Source organism: Manduca sexta, unplaced genomic scaffold, assembly GCF_014839805.1.
Source record: "Manduca sexta isolate Smith_Timp_Sample1 unplaced genomic scaffold, JHU_Msex_v1.0 HiC_scaffold_3134, whole genome shotgun sequence".
Taxonomy (NCBI): domain Eukaryota; kingdom Metazoa; phylum Arthropoda; class Insecta; order Lepidoptera; family Sphingidae; genus Manduca; species Manduca sexta.
In genome coordinates, this window is record NW_023594169.1 from 1 (window position 1) to 16019 (window position 16019).

Sequence of the window (16019 nt, forward strand, 5' to 3'; positions counted from 1 at the left end):
TTGCGCGGCGAGCCAATAGCCGCGCGGCTGTCGGTCATGCCGTGACGGCCACAAAACTAAAAACGAAACTTCGAATTTTACAATATGACGTACAATGCCACAACACACAATATAATATTGTAATATAATAATATATTATATTAGGTGCGATTATATTAAGTATTTTCCCTCACATTATTTTTTTTCCTTATATAATATATAGCTATTCAGTAAAATCCAAAAATATTATAATATAATTCGGCCACTCGTGCGATTTGTATGTCAATGTCTATATGTATGTATATTGTATGAATTCATCGTAAAATGGAATTCTTACGTCCCACCAAATTGAACGAATCAATAAATAAAAAGAAAAAAAAAAAAAAAAAAAATGATAGATAGGTAGATATGCAGTCAGGTATATTACATTATAATAATACATATACATATTCTGTAATGGTATGTATGTATGCATGTAAAGACTTCGTCATCTTGTCGAACTTAAGAAACTTAATGTTAAAATTCACACTTATTATATTATATAATAATAAATAAGTGCGTAGATTGTATTTGAAATATTTGTTAGCCCCTGAAAGGGCTGTTGTATGTGTGTATATGTTTGTGCGTCATGGATCGCACACGCGCGTTGCCTCCTCGCGTTCCGTCACAATAATAATAATCATATTTGTACTTGTTGATGTTGATGATGTTGTTATTAATGTGACTTGAACGCGACGACGACAACGGCAATGGCAATTTACGCAGGTGCATTGTGAGCATATCGCGTTCACTTTTGGCGGCTGAAGCTTTCTTGGCGGCCGGTTGAGGCTTCTGCCTGCAGGGCCTAGAGGCGGCCGCCTTCTTGGGCTTAGGAGCTTTAGGTTTCTTGGTTGGCGGTTTGGCGGATTTCTTGGCCTTCGGTGCGGCTGCGCTTTGGCCTTACCCTGTGCTGCAGCTTTCGCTGCGGTCGCCGGCTTCTTTTTGGCAGCTGCGGCTTTCTTGTCTCTCGTCGCGGCGGCGGCGGCGGCCGAGGAAGATGAAGATTTCGATTTAGCCGGCGACGTTGCGGACGATGACGACGCGTTCGCCCCACCACCTGCAGCGGCAGCAGCGGCCGCGGCTTTTTAGATCTGCTGCCTGCCGCCGCCGCTGTCGCCTTCTTAGATTTTACCACCGGCCGACGCGGCAGCGCCGCTCGCAGTGTTGCCCTTCGATCCGGCTTTTCTTCCAGGTCCACCGCCTGCGCTGCCGCCACCGCTGCCACTACCGCTGCCGCCGCCGACACCGCCGGCTGATTTTTGATTTTTCGACGCTGCAGATTTTGATTCAAGTTTGAAAGATCCAGAAGCGCCCCTTGGCCTTTTGTTTGTATATAAGTGCCCGATTCGACGGCGCTCTTCAAATATCTTCTAAATGAAAGGTGCCAATTTTTCAGCGTCCACTTTGTACTGGACGGCGATGTATTTCTTGATTGCCTGCAACGATGATCCGCTTCGTTCCTTCAGCTCTTTTATAGCATTGTTCACCATTTCTGATGTCTTCGGATGTGTAGGTTTAGCTTTGGGCTTCTTTGCGGCAGCGCCTGCAGCGGCCGCCTTCGCGGTAGGTGTCTTTGCCGGGGTTGCCGGTGCTGGGGCTTCGGTTGCAACAGCTGTGTTCGCCTTATTTTTGTTTTTTCTTTTTTGGTTGTTTTTCTCAAATTATGCACAACAATACGCGCGCAACATACACTCCACCACAACGATGATAATAATAATAATAATTATTATAGTAGTAATAATATTATTATTATTTTTACAATAATATTAATAGTAGTAGTACAAGTATGTAATAGTAAGTAGTATTATTATTATATTAAAATGCTGCAATTGCTTTTAAATACAATACACAAAAAGAGTTCACACGACGTCAGATGTCGCCACTAGGTTGGTAGAAATTTTCATTAGCTGACACGCGGCTATACCGTAAGGAGAGCCTTTGCGGCGCGAGACGATTTCACGTACGAACAGTTGGAACTTTTCACTAACATCAGTCTGTTTAAATTGAATTTTAACATTGTTTTCATATATTCATCAATTAAACGTTTATGCGCCCTCATTCCCCATGAACTGATTTATTTATCTCAAAACATATATACACGATATGATCGTCCGTTATCTGAGTAAAGTTGTTTATTTTCGCCACTCGGTAACGTGTTCACGTGTAGTCATGTTTAAAAGTTATATATCTCTAAAATACGAAACAATGGAGTGCTGATTGTTATTCAAATAAATGGCTAAATGTATAACGTTATATAATTGAAACAATAATAATTGCTCATCAACATTTCCTAACATTAAAACGACACACAAATGAGAGGGTGGTAAAACACACACAAACGCGCACACACACGTCAGCGGCACCACGAGCAGCAGCAGCAGCATCAGCAGCGAGCGCAGCATCAGTCGGGCAGTCGGGCGCGAGGCGAAGTGCGTGGAAGCAAAAAGAAAAAAAATGTGTGTGTGATTTTGATAATTGAATAATAATAATATAATATAATTTAATTAGTTAGTGGCGTCGGTCGGCTTGCTGTCTCTCTGGCTGGCTGGCTGGCTATCGGGGTGGCCTACGTTGTTTAGCAATGATGGACGGAATTATTGAATGTTTAAATAATTTGTCTGCCTGTCTGTGCCTGTCTGTGTGTCTGTGCGTTAAGTATAAATTTTAGAGAACCACTAACACTCACGAACGCACACATACATCATACATACATACATAAATAAGTACACATTCAGATCAGAGTATCGTTAATAATTTACAATTTTTATATAATATTATAATGTAATAATATATAATATACCTAACGCAATATTATTATGTTTAGTTCAATACGTACAATAAATACACATACGAGTACATTAACTAAGTGTACAGTGCACACTGTAGGTGCGTACCTACCCCTGGGTACATAGGTACTTGGTTACTTAATAATAAAGCGAACTAGTCGAGTCAGTAAGTCAGTCAGTCATTATTATTAAGAACAAATAGTAGAAGTTATCGTATCGCTTACCTATCTATTTATATTATTTAAAATAGAACTAACTAAATCAGTTACTATTACGTATCTACCTACGTACCCCTCTCACTTAATTACTTACTTACCTAACTACTTGAAATCTAAGAAGTGTACATATCTTATAACTTGCGTGATAATGAATAATGTCTTTATTCAATTGGTAGTTTAGGGGTTTATTTATTTTTTATTATTCACTCTGTTTTCGCTCAATTTCGACATACAACGCGAAACATAAGTATCATAAGTCATGCATTTCCTTCTCGTAGCGTTCGGGGAGAGGGGGGGGGGGGGTGTCTCACACACGAAGAATATACACATATCGTCAAGTCGGCTGGAAGTACATGATCAATAATTATCATTAAAATTACCAACCTACGTATTAATATTTGAAGTAATACAAGAAGTAGAATTCATTATTTTATCGATTAGAAACTTAGGTACACACATAATATGATTATATTATGTAATTATAATGAACAATTTGCGGCCCTGAAAAGGGCCTTTTGTCAGTTCGGTGTGTTACAGTCGTCACATGGCGCGCAGAACGTCGTCCTAGTTCTCCTCGTCGTCGTCGTCGTCGTCGTCGTCGTCGTCGTCGTCGTCGCCGCCGCCGCCGCCGCCGTTGTTGTCGTCGTTGTTGTTGTTTTTATTTTATTTTTTGTGCGCGGCCTTCACATTGTACGCATTATATAATATTTGTGTCGTTGTATTTATTGATTATGATCTTACAATAGGTATTCGCATGTTCAATTTTCGCGTACAATGCGAGATTCGCTCACGCTCAAGTGACTGACGACGTACGGTCGAACGAACGAAACGAACGGGCTGACGGACGGACGGACGGACGGACGATTTACGCATCCATCATGAGAGACTTAACCGCCGAAACCGTAGAGCGTGCGTCCCTGTCGTTTCAGAGCGTACACGACGTCCATAGCGGTGACAGTTTTCCTTTTGGCGTGCTCTGTGTACGTGACGGCGTCACGAATTACGTTCTCGAGGAACACTTTAAGCACACCGCGAGTTTCTTCGTATATCAAACCGGAGATACGCTTCACTCCACCTCTGCGTGCCAAACGGCGAATGGCAGGCTTCGTGATACCCTGGATGTTGTCACGAAGAACTTTCCTGTGACGTTTCGCTCCTCCTTTTCCAAGACCTTTGCCTCCCTTGCCGCGACCGGTCATTGTTGTTGTTTTGGTTTAGTTTGATTCGATTATGTTACGTTGTGTTAGATCCGTTCGGCAGACAGTCCGCACGAAATATGTTCCGTTCGAATTTTTTTTTTTTTTTTTTTTTTTTTGTATGGCTACCGCTGATAGCCTGACGCGAGTCGGCTTATTCAGCTACACCGGTCTTCCGGGTGAACGCTTTAGGCGCTCCAGCCCGTTTAATTTAAACGACCACGCTGAGGGCACCCCGAGTGGGGTACGGACCTCGGCTCAGGGCGGTCGTTGGGAGAGGACAGAGACATCATCGATTAGGGAATGATTTTTGTATCCTAGCTCGTGACGTCCGCGGGGACGTCAGAGTTTGCATCAACACTCGGGTTGATATTGACAGGGTCGGGAGGGCGGGGGCGCGGCGAGGTCCTCGACGGCGAGGACGGAAGCGCGGTCTTGTATCGTGTGTGAGTTTCAATAACTCGTGCTTACGTTTAATGGCCAATGTGATCGCGTCGTCTGGGTCGTTCAGGACAGAGCGCGGGCGTCTCCATTTCGCTCGATCGAATGGAGTGTAAATGGATGCTAAGCGGATTAGCGGGTTTGGGTGGTTGGCTGCTCGGTCGAAATAGCGCCTGCTGTTCATCTGAATGAAGTGCCTGATGGTCGGCATGTCGGTGTCCACATGGAGGTTGCGGTTGCGAACGTACCATGGGGCACCGAGTATATGACGGAGAAATTTATTTTGAACAACTTGCAGTCGCTTAATTCGGCCGGGCAGAATGTGGGCGAATGCGGGCGAAGCGTAAGTCATTATCGGCCTAACACACGTGGTGAAGATCCTAATCTTATTACGGATGGACAGTTTACTTTTTTCTGTTAACGAGCCAATGGAGCTGGCCTAACGCGAATGCGGCTCGCGCACGTACCGCATTTACGTGTGGGATGAAGGTCAGTTTCCTGTCAAGGATCACTCCTAGGTATTTGGCTTTATCAGTCCATGGGATGGGCTGAGAAGCCATCTTGACTTGGTGGGGGTTCAATGGGGCGTTTGCCCACATTGAAGAATATGGCCTGGCTTTTTATGGGGTTTATGGTGATACGCCACCAGCTGAACCACGCGCCGAGTTCGTCGGCGGCGGCCTGCAAGGTGCGTATCACCTGTGAGGGTCTCTACCGGAAGTGTAGATTGCGGTGTCGTCCGCGAAAAGAGCCAGGTGGGCTTTTTTGGGCTTCGGTATGTCGCTGGTGTACAGCGAGAAGAGGAAGGGGATAGCGCGGATCCTTGGGGACCCCCGCTGTTATGGTGCGGCGGGAAGAAAGAGTTCCTTCCACGCGGTAGCGGAAACCGCGGTTCGACAGGAAGTCTCGAATGATGTGCACGAGCTGTGTGGGCACATTGTGTTTGTACAGCTTGAAAAGCAAGCCGTTGTGCCACACCTTGTCGAATGCTTTCTCTACATCGAAGAAGAGGGCAGCGGTGGGGAAGCCGTGTCTGGCTTTATCATGAATGTGCTCCGTGATGCGGAGTATTTGGTGGAGGCAACTATGCCTAGTGCGGAAGCCGAATTGCTCCTCGGGAATCAGGTGTTGTTGGTGGGCCACTAGGCGAAGTCGATCGAGCACAATGCGCTCGTATACCTTTCCCACAGTGCTAAGGAGACTGATGGGTCGGTAGGAAGCAGGGTCTTTGGGGGGCTTGCCGGGTTTGTGGATGCCAATCACTACTGCCTCCTTCCACTCTTGTGGAAACAGGCAGTTGCGAAAGGCGGCATCAAAGATGGCAGTGAGTATTTGGATCAAATGCTCAGGGAGCATTTTGAGAACTCGGGTGGGGATTCTGTCCCCTCCGGGGGCTTTTCGTATTTTGAGTGCCTTGATCAGTGAGACGACTTCTTCTATCCGCACCGGGGCGAGGGGTCGGGCGGCGCGTCGACGTCCGGGTCGGTGTTGGCGAATGTTGGTCGCGAGTTTGGTGTCGGCGGTGGGATAGAGTTCCTACTTTCGACTAGCTCGTTAACCCTAATGAGTTGGGCAGGATTTACCGGGACTGTGTCGAGCGAACACTGAGATTCCAGGCTGTCGGCAAGTAGTGAACTCCATGCGCCCGTTTTTATACTGCCACGTACGACGAAAACGACGGCGCGGGTTGGGGAGGGGAGGAAGCGCGCGAGGAGAATGGTTGGGGGGGTTATACTAACTTACTCACGCGGCTGTGATAGGCGGAACGCGACGGTGCTATAATAACCCACGGAGACAGCGAAAACGATGGCAATATAATAATGACACCGCAAGTTATCTTAAAACCCCTACCGCTACCGAGTTGATGCAATTTGCAGTCTCTTCAATTTCTTCTCTTTAAAAAAAAAAAATATTTTTATAAATATAAAAATTCATCGATTCATCGATATTATAATTATTACCAGTAATTATGTTATTTTCTTTATAAAGTTAAGAAGGTAACTAACCTAAATTTGTTGCGTTAATATTATTAATATTTTATTAACAATATACACAAATCTATGTGTTTAGTGTTGAGTACGGTAATATTATTATGAATATAATATGCCATAAAGGTAATATATACTTAGTCTGTCGTTTACTTGCCGAGTCTCGTTTCGTAGACGATGTAAGAAACAAATTGTAATTATATTTTGAAATATATGCGGCCCTGAAAAGGGCCTTTTAATGATTAAAAGTCATGATGCGCGAATCACGCGTGCGTCAATTTCGCCTTCATTTGTAAATATAATAATATAAATGTTTCGCGATATTATGTGTTTCTAATAATATGCGAGGAGCGAGCTGCGATGCACGCGCGCACATTATTTTAAACACCCGTCGTGTTGAATAATATTTATTGTTATTATTATTATTATTATTCTACAACGATGACGACGACGACGTTGGTTGCAAGAGCGAACGGCGGCGTTTAAGCTCTCTCCCCTCTGATTCTGCGCGCCAACTGTATATCCTTTGGCATGATGGTAACACGCTTGGCGTGAATGGCGCAAAGGTTCGTGTCTTCGAAAAGACCGACCAGGTAAGCTTCGCTGGCCTCCTGCAGCGCCATGACGGCGGAACTTTGGAAACGCAGATCGGTTTTGAAATCTTGCGCTATCTCACGAACCAAACGCTGGAACGGTAATTTGCGAATCAGAAGTTCCGTACTTTTCTGGTAACGACGGATCTCACGGAGAGCGACAGTGCCGGGCCTGTAACGGTGAGGTTTCTTCACTCCGCCTGTTGCGGGAGCACTCTTCCTGGCGGCCTTGGTCGCCAGCTGCTTACGTGGCGCTTTGCCACCGGTTGATTTTCTAGCTGTTTGCTTAGTACGCGCCATTGTGTTGATCAACCAACCAACCAAACAAACAAATAAATAAACAACGAACGAACGAACGAACGAACGAACTCACAAAGCGATCGACCGTCACGCGCAGAGGTTTGATTAAGAATGTAAAACCATACCTTTTTTTTTTTTGGTACTGACATACGTTTGTTAGCCTGGCAAGGGCCGGCTTATACAAACACACCGGTCTTGCGGGTGCGTGCTTTAGGCACTGCGAGCCCTTAAGTGACCATGCTGAGGGCGACCCTCTAAAGGGTCACGACCTCGGCTCAGGACGGCCACTGAGAGGAGATGTTTTGGGGACATCAACGTTTGTGGAAACGCGAGAGGTGCGAAGGAACGACCTAACAATCTAACATGGTTACATCGGCGTCCGGGCCGGAATTATCAGAAGGGTCGGGAGGACGGGGACGCGGCGAGGTCCTCGACGGCGAGGACGGAGCAGCGGTCGTGTAGAGTGTTTGAGCTTTTAAGCAGCTCGTGCTTTCTACGTATTGCCAGAGTTATATCGTCCTCTGGATCTGACAGAAAAACCATACCATTCGCGCGCGCCTTTTTATACCAAAACGCCGCAGTGGCCTGTAATCGTTCATCTTCCGTCCTTTTCTTTAGACTATATAATTTTTTTATTTTTTTTTTCTCTCTTTAGATCTTATATTTAGATTAATTAATATAATATAAAATAATAATAATAATGTTATGAAAATAATGAATGGACATACATAATTCGTAGTCAATGCATTAATATTTTTATTTTTTATATTTTCTTCTTTTTAATTTTTATTCTTCTATATATAATTATTATTATTATTCATGCTTGTGTGTAGGTGATATTATTTGTTTATTTATTTTTGTATAATATATTATGTTACGTGGTCCAAAATAGTGTTATTTAATTTATTAAAATGGTAGGTAGGTAGTGTATTACAACTATATTTTAATATTTATTTCATGCAGGTATATGTACCTATTACTCACATATTAAATTTTATTTTAAAACTCCACGTGCTCTCTAGGGTTCACCTACAATTATTCAGCACTTGAGAGCAGTTGAGAATTATTACAATGAATTTTGTATTATTTTATTACTTATTATAAATTATTATATTTATATTATTATTTTTTTTTTTTTTTTTTTTTTTTGTGACGAGATGCCTTAAAGAAACAACAATACACATTACACACACACTCACAAAAACATCACACATCGTACGCACACAACATCGGATCAAATTAAATTATAATAATAACTTAACTTAATCTTCGTGCGTGCGTGCGTGCGTGCGCGTGCGTGCGAGCGTTTGAACTGTGATTTCATGAAATATATTGTGGCCCTGAAAAGGGCCTTTTGGATGACATAAGTTGTATGTATGTTCGGGTTGCGTGCATGCGTGCTTGCTCGTTCGCTTGCGTGCGTGCGTTTACGTACACACACACACACCACCGATTTTACATTACTATCTAGCTAGTAGTAGCTCTCACTTTGAACTGGTGTACTTTGTGACAGCTTTGGTACCCTCACTGACTGCGTGCTTTGCCAGCTCGCCTGGCAGAAGGAGACGTACAGATGTTTGCACCTCCCTGGATGTGATGGTGGAGCGCTTGTTGTAATGCGCCAGACGAGATGCTTCCGCAGCGATGCGTTCGAAAATGTCATTCACAAACGAGTTCATTATCGACATCGCCTTGCTGGATATTCCGGTGTCAGGATGGACCTGCTTGAGCACTTTGTAAATGTAAATTGCGTAACTCTCCTTCCTCTTGTGCTTCTTCTTTTTCTTGTCAGTCTTAGAGATGTTCTTCTGCGCCTTGCCAGATTTCTTGGCAGCCTTGCCGCTGGTCTTGGGTGGCATATTGTGTTTTTGTTAAATGAAGTTGATTTAATTGAATGCAGTAACGACCGCGATATACCTCAATCGCAATGTGAATGCGCGATAAAATTTTTTTTTTTTTTTTTTTGGATTGACTCTACGTTTGTTAGCCTGGCAGGGCCGGCTTTTACAAACACACCGGACTTTCGGGTGAATGCTTTAGGCACTCGAACCCTTAAATTAAGTGACCATGCTGAGGGCGACCCTCTAAAGGGTCACGGCCTCGGCTCAGGACGGTCACTGAGAGATGATGTTTGGGGACATCAGCGATTAGGGGGTTTACGCGAGGTGCACGGAGCGACCTACACAGTCTACCTAATCGTCTTCGCCGGCGCGCGGGCCGACGGAACTAATCGAAGGGTCGGGAGGACGGGGAACGCGGCGAGGTCCTCGGCGGCGAGGACGGAACTGCGGTCGTGTGGAGTGTAGGAGCTTTAAGTGCTCGTGCTTTCGGCGGATGGCCAGAGTTATATCGTCCTCTGGATCTGTAAGGACAGAACGTGGACGCCTCCATTTCGCGCGGTCGAAAGGAGTGTATATGGACACGGACCTAATGAGCGGGTTCGGATGATTGACCGCCCGATCGAAATAGCGTCTGCTGGACATGTGCATGAAATGCCTGATGGTCGGCATATCGGTGTCCACGTGGAGGTTGCGATTGCGAACGTACCACGGGGCACCGAGTGCACGTCTTAAGAATTGATTTTGTAAAACCTGCATACGCTGAAGACGAGCAGGCGGTATGTGCGCGAACGCGGGCGACGCGTATGTCATTATCGGCCTAATACACGAGGTAAAGATCCGAATTTTGTTGCGGGTGGACAATTTGCTATTTTTGTTTATGAGCCAGTGCAGCTGGCTCATCGCGAGTGCGGCTCGCGCGCGTACCGCATTGACATGTGGGACGAAGGTCAGCTTCTGATCAAGTAGCACGCCTAAATACTTGACCTTCCTAGTCCAAGGAATGGCCTGTCCTGACATGACTATAGAAGCGAGAGGCGCTTGTACTCTGGTATGCCGAGTGAAAACTATAGCCTGACTTTTAGCGGGATTTATGGTGATGCGCCATCTGCGACACCACGCACCGAATAGATCGGCTGCGGATTGCAAAATGTGCACCAACTTGTCGGGGTTTCTATGTGAAGCATAGATTGCTGTATCGTCAGCGAAAAGCGCCAGATGGGCGTCTTCGAAGGATGGAATATCGCTTGTGTAAAGCGAGAATAGAAAAGGAGAGAGAGCGGAGCCTTGCGGGACTCCGGCAGAGATGGTGTGTCGGGAAGATAGGGTTCCCTCCACTCGATATTTGAATCCGCGATTCGACAAAAGTCTCGTATGATGTGCACGAGCTGTGTGGGCACATTGAGAGTGTACAGCTTAAAAGTAAGCCGTTGTGCCACACTTTGTCGAATGCTTTTCAACATCGAAAAATATCGCGCCGGTAGGACGGTCGTACCTACGCTTAGTGTATACATGCTCCGTGATGCGGAGGACCTGATGCACGCAATTGTGCCTACTTCGGAAACCAAACTGTTCCGGAGGGAGTAGATTGTGGAGATGGGCTACTATTTTAAGACGGTCGAGGACGATCCGTTCATAAAGTTTCCCTAACGAACTGAGTAAGCTAATCGGCCTATAAGAGGTCGGTGAAGATGCGGGTTTTCCCGGCTTGTGGATACCTATGACTACTGCTTCTTTCCAGGCCTCAGGAAATATGCAGTTCTGGAAGGCTGCGTTGAAGATTGCAGCTAATATTTTGACTAAATGCTCCGGTAGCATTTTTAATAACCTGTTCGGGATTCCGTCAGCCCCGGGGGCTTTACGTCTTTTGAGTGCCTTGATCAGAATGATGACCTCTTCGGTCGTCACCGGAGCGAGGGGATCGAGCGGCGGCGAGTCGACATCCGGGTCAACGGCAACGATTTGATTTAAGTTTAACGGACGCGGGGTAGGTAGAGGCGGAGGGGTCGCGTTCCTACTTTCGACGTAAGTGTCCACCGCAACGACGATGTCGTTTTCTACGGGCGTATCGGTCAGGGAACATTGAGACTCCAGGCTGGAGGCCAAGAGCTCCGCTTTCTCGTCGTCATCAAACGCCGGGCGTTGATTCGGGCGATCGAGCGGAGGCATGGAGACTACATCCTTTCTCTTGAAGGAACGAACCAGTTGCCAAAAGGCCGTATGGGTCGGTTTGATTTCCGACAAACGTCTCTCCCATCCCGAATCGACGGCGCCTTGTATGCGACGTTTGGCCTCGCGTTGGAGGAAACGCGCAAGACGTCGTCGTTCCGGGACGGGTCGAGTCGCGCAGGCTTTGAGTGCCGCGTTTCGCCTCCTCACCACCTCCCGCACGTCTTCGGGAAGGCGCCAGTGGTCGTGAATGGCCGCTGGCACCCTCTCGGAGCGCGATAAAATTTTTGGTATTAAAAAATATAATACTTTCGCGCGCAGAACGTTCAACGGGTGAGCCACGTTCACGTCCATCCAACGGCCAATCACAGCAGAGTGCGTCAGAGGAAAATGCGCTGCGCGACGGCACGGTGATGCGGCGGGCGGGAGTAAGTACGTAAGTAATAATAATAATAATAATAATAATTGTATTCATTTGGTTTTGTATTTGGTTTTTTTGCTTTATTTTAACATAACCTACTATCGTATAAATAACATTATGTATGTGGGGTAGATAGATAGTAAAAGTAGACATTTTTTTTTTTTTTTTTTTTTTTTTTTTTTTTTTTGTTAGTTAATACTTAAACTCAGTTCTATTTTCGGACGATTTTGGATGATTTTTTTTAGCAAAAACATCATAATAGTATTATGTCGACCATCAAATACTACTGTGTATTAATTAATAATACATGAATATGTTCATTGCGAACTCGCCCTGAGTTTGGGCGAGTATTGATAGGTAGGTGGGTAGATTGGTTAAAAAAATAAAATAAAAATAAAAATGCTTTATTCATCACGTAGGCGAACATAGTTGCACTTATGATAAGTCAAGGTACATGAGAATATTCAATTATTACTTAATTAGATTAGCTTATATAAACAAAGACAATAAAATAAATGAAAAATATACTTAGTAAACAAAGAAGCCAGCTCGGGCTGGCAGGGAAGAATTGGTTAATTGTTAATTATTGAGTTGGTTGGTTAATTATTGAGTCAGTGATAAGGTAAATATTATTTATCGTGTCATAATCTCAATTCTAGTGTATATTAGAGGTGAACAAATACTAATAATATTGTAGAATTAAACGTTCATTGTCGAAACGAAACATTATTTGTTACTCACTCATTACGTATACAATTGTATAAGTAAGTAATGAGTATATAGTAGATAGTAAGAATCATATTGCGGCCCTGAAAAGGGCCTTTTGTTTTGTCCATTTACCTAACAACTCACGCGCTTTATTTATTAAAATTTTTTTATGTATGCGCGCGCGCGCTCACTCGCTCGCTCATGGTTTGCGACGTGCAACGCGTGCCCACGCAGCGTCGGTGTTACAGTTTTAGGTATTTTATAAAGGTATAATTAATTACTAACTAATTAATTAAGCCTTCTTCTCGGTCTTTTTGGGCAACAGCACCGCTTGAATGTTCGGCAACACGCCGCCCTGTGCGATGGTCACACCGGAGAGAAGTTTGTTTAACTCCTCGTCGTTTCTTATCGCCAATTGAAGATGTCTAGGTATGATTCTGGTTTTCTTGTTGTCCCTAGCGGCGTTTCCTGCCAACTCTAGAACTTCAGCGGCTAGGTACTCCATAACGGCGGCTAGATAAACAGGTGCACCGGCGCCAACGCGTTCCGCGTAATTTCCATTACGCAACAGTCTATGTATACGTCCCACGGGGAATTGCAGTCCGGCACGGTTAGAACGAGACTTGACCTTCCCCTTGACTTTGCCGCCTTTACCACGTCCAGACATGATGTAGTGTTGTTGTTTTTAAATTAAAAACAAAAAAAGAAAAGAATATAGAACGCAAATGTACGTGCTATATAATATTATGTTATATTACACTACTATACGATACGATACGTTACGATGCGCTCTCGAATAAAGTGATATAGTTAAAAATCACTTTTTTTACTGACATACGTTTGTTAGCCTGGCAAGGGCCGGCTTATACAAACACACCGGTCTTGCGGGTGCGTGCTTTAGGCACTGCGAGCCCTTAAGTGACCATGCTGAGGGCGACCCTCTAAAGGGTCACGACCTCGGCTCAGGACGGCCACTGAGAGGAGATGTTTTGGGGACATCAACGTTTGTGGAAACGCGAGAGGTGCGAAGGAACGACCTAACAATCTAACATGGTTACATCGGCGTCCGGGCCGGAATTATCAGAAGGGTCGGAGGACGGGGACGCGGCGAGGTCCTCGACGGCGAGGACGGAGCAGCGGTCGTGTAGAGTGTTTGAGCTTTTAAGCAGCTCGTGCTTTCTACGTATTGCCAGAGTTATATCGTCCTCTGGATCTGACAGAACTGAACGCGGTCTTCTCCATTTCGCGCGGTCGAATGGAGTGTATTTTGAATTTAATCGGACTAACGGGTTCGGGTGATTGACCGCCTTATCGAAGTAGCGTCTGCTGGACATGTGCATAAAGTGCCTGATGGTCGGCATATCGGTGTCCACGTGGAGGTTGCTATTGCGAACGTACCACGGGGCACCGAGTGCACGTCTGAGTAATTTGTTTTGCACCACCTGCAGACACTTAAGTCGAGCAGGCGGTATATGCGCGAATACGGGGACGCGTACGTCATGATCGGTCTAACGCACGTAGTAAAGATCCTAATCTTGTTGCGGATAGACATCTTACTTTTTCGGTTTAAGAGCCAGTGGAGCTGGCACATCGCGAATGCTCGCGCGCGTACCGCATTTACGTGTGGGGCGAAGGTCAAACTCTGATCAAGATACACACCTAGATATTTGACCTTACGGGTCCAAGGGATGATCTGGCCAGACAATCTAACTGAAGCGTTAGGCGCTTTTTCTTAGGCATCCTATGGAATAGGATGGCTTGGCTTTTGAGGTTGACAGTGATGCGCCATTTGCGAAACCACTCGCCGAGCTGGTCGGCGGCGGCCTGCAAAGTGCGCACCACATGTTCCGGCTCTCTACGTGAAGCGTAGATCGCCGTATCGTCCGCGAATAGCGCCAGATGGGCGTCTTTGAATTTAGGAATATCGCTAGTATATAGCGAGAAGAGAAAGGGTGATAGCGCGGAGCCTTGCGGGACTCCGGCCGAGATGGTATGTCTAGAGGAGAGGGTGCCCTCGACGCGATATTTGAAACCGCGATTCGACAAAAATTCTCGTATGATGTGCACGAGATGTGTGGGCACGTTATAAGTGTACAGCTTGTACAGCAAGCCGTTGTGCCACACTTTGTCGAATGCTTTCTCAACATCGAAGAAGAGAGCACCGGTATAAAATCCTAACTTGAATTTAGAGTAGACATGCTCCGTGATGCGGAGTATCTGATGCACGCAACTGTGCCTATTACGGAGAACCAAACTGCTCCGGAGGGAGCAGATTGTGAGAATTGGCTACTATTTTGAGACGGTCGAGGACGATCCGCTCATAAAGTTTCCCCTATCGTACTAAGGAGGCTAATGGGCCTATAAGAGGCCGGATCTGACGCGGGTTTACCCGGCTTGTGAATCCCTATCACGACTGCTTCTTTCCAGGCCTCAGGAAAGTAGCAGTTCTGGAATGCTGCATTGAGGATGTCAGCAAGAATCTTGACCAGATGCCCCGGTAGCATTTTCAGTAACCTAGTGGGGATACCGTCAGCCCCGGGGCTTTTCGCCTATTTAGTGCCTTGATCAGAGTGACGACTTCATTGATCGTCACCGGCGCGAGGGGTCGGGGGCGCGTCGACATCCGGGTCGATTGTTTGTAACGGTCGCGGAATAGGCGGCGAAGGGATCGCGTTCCTACTTTCGACAAAAGAGTCTACCGCAACAAGATGATCGTGGTCTACGGGAGTTGTTTCGAGCGAGCATTGAGACTGCAGGGTGGAGGCTAATAATTCCGCTTTCTCGTCGTCGTCAAACGCGGGCGTTGATTCGGACGATTGAGCGGAGGAAAAGAGGCCACATCTTTCTCTTGAAAGAGCGGACCAGCTTCCAAAGGCCGTGTGGGTCGGTTGGATTTCCGACAAGTGCTGCTCCCACCTCGAATCGACGGCGTCCTTTACGCGACGTCTGGCCTCACGTTGGAGGTAACGCGCGAGACGCCGTCGATTCGAGGGGTCAGACACGCAGGCCTTAGTGCTGCGTTTCGCCTCCTCAGCACCCATCTCACGTCATTGAAGATGCCCTGACCGTCGCCGGTCTCACCTCGGAGCTTTCGCTCAAGACGTGGTGTAGATGGTTGGTGAAGGAGCGAATCGCGCCGGTCGTTTCCTCGCGAGTCACGATGTTGGGCGGAATAGAGGAGAGGACATCAGATGAAGTGTCGGCGAGTTTGTGCTCAAGAGCCGCCAATTCGTCGACACTTTCACCCGATCGTTAGGACCTGTGTCTGAGGGACCGTTATGAGGGGCTAAATCTAAGATCACAGGTCTGTGGTCTGAATCTAATTCATGTACCACTCGCAGAG

General features: G+C 46.0%; 4 protein-coding genes and 1 pseudogene across 4 annotated transcripts; all 5 read right to left on the reverse strand.

The window, feature by feature from the left end:
* Positions 1-670: 670 nt before the first annotated feature.
* On the reverse strand, positions 671-2420 carry LOC119192761 (annotated as a pseudogene).
* Positions 2421-3514: 1094 nt separating this feature from the next.
* LOC119192762 (histone H4) lies at positions 3515-4317 on the reverse strand. Its single transcript, XM_037446526.1, has one exon. The coding sequence runs from the start codon at positions 4219-4221 to the stop codon at positions 3910-3912; it is 312 nt and encodes a 103-aa protein (XP_037302423.1). The 5' UTR covers positions 4222-4317; the 3' UTR covers positions 3515-3909.
* A 2544-nt stretch (positions 4318-6861) lies between these two features.
* Positions 6862-8210, reverse strand: LOC119192763 (histone H3). The gene is made up of 2 exons (XM_037446527.1): positions 8086-8210; positions 6862-7665 (listed from the first exon to the last, which is right to left on the reverse strand). The coding sequence occupies exon 2, from the start codon at positions 7538-7540 to the stop codon at positions 7130-7132; it is 411 nt and encodes a 136-aa protein (XP_037302424.1). The 5' UTR covers positions 7541-7665; positions 8086-8210; the 3' UTR covers positions 6862-7129.
* Positions 8211-8872: 662 nt separating this feature from the next.
* On the reverse strand, positions 8873-11973 carry LOC119192764 (histone H2B-like). The gene is made up of 2 exons (XM_037446528.1): positions 11833-11973; positions 8873-9487 (listed from the first exon to the last, which is right to left on the reverse strand). The coding sequence occupies exon 2, from the start codon at positions 9397-9399 to the stop codon at positions 9025-9027; it is 375 nt and encodes a 124-aa protein (XP_037302425.1). The 5' UTR covers positions 9400-9487; positions 11833-11973; the 3' UTR covers positions 8873-9024.
* Positions 11974-12769: 796 nt separating this feature from the next.
* LOC119192765 (histone H2A) lies at positions 12770-13485 on the reverse strand. The gene has a single exon (XM_037446529.1). The coding sequence runs from the start codon at positions 13341-13343 to the stop codon at positions 12969-12971; it is 375 nt and encodes a 124-aa protein (XP_037302426.1). The 5' UTR covers positions 13344-13485; the 3' UTR covers positions 12770-12968.
* Between the last annotated feature and the right edge of the window lie 2534 nt (positions 13486-16019).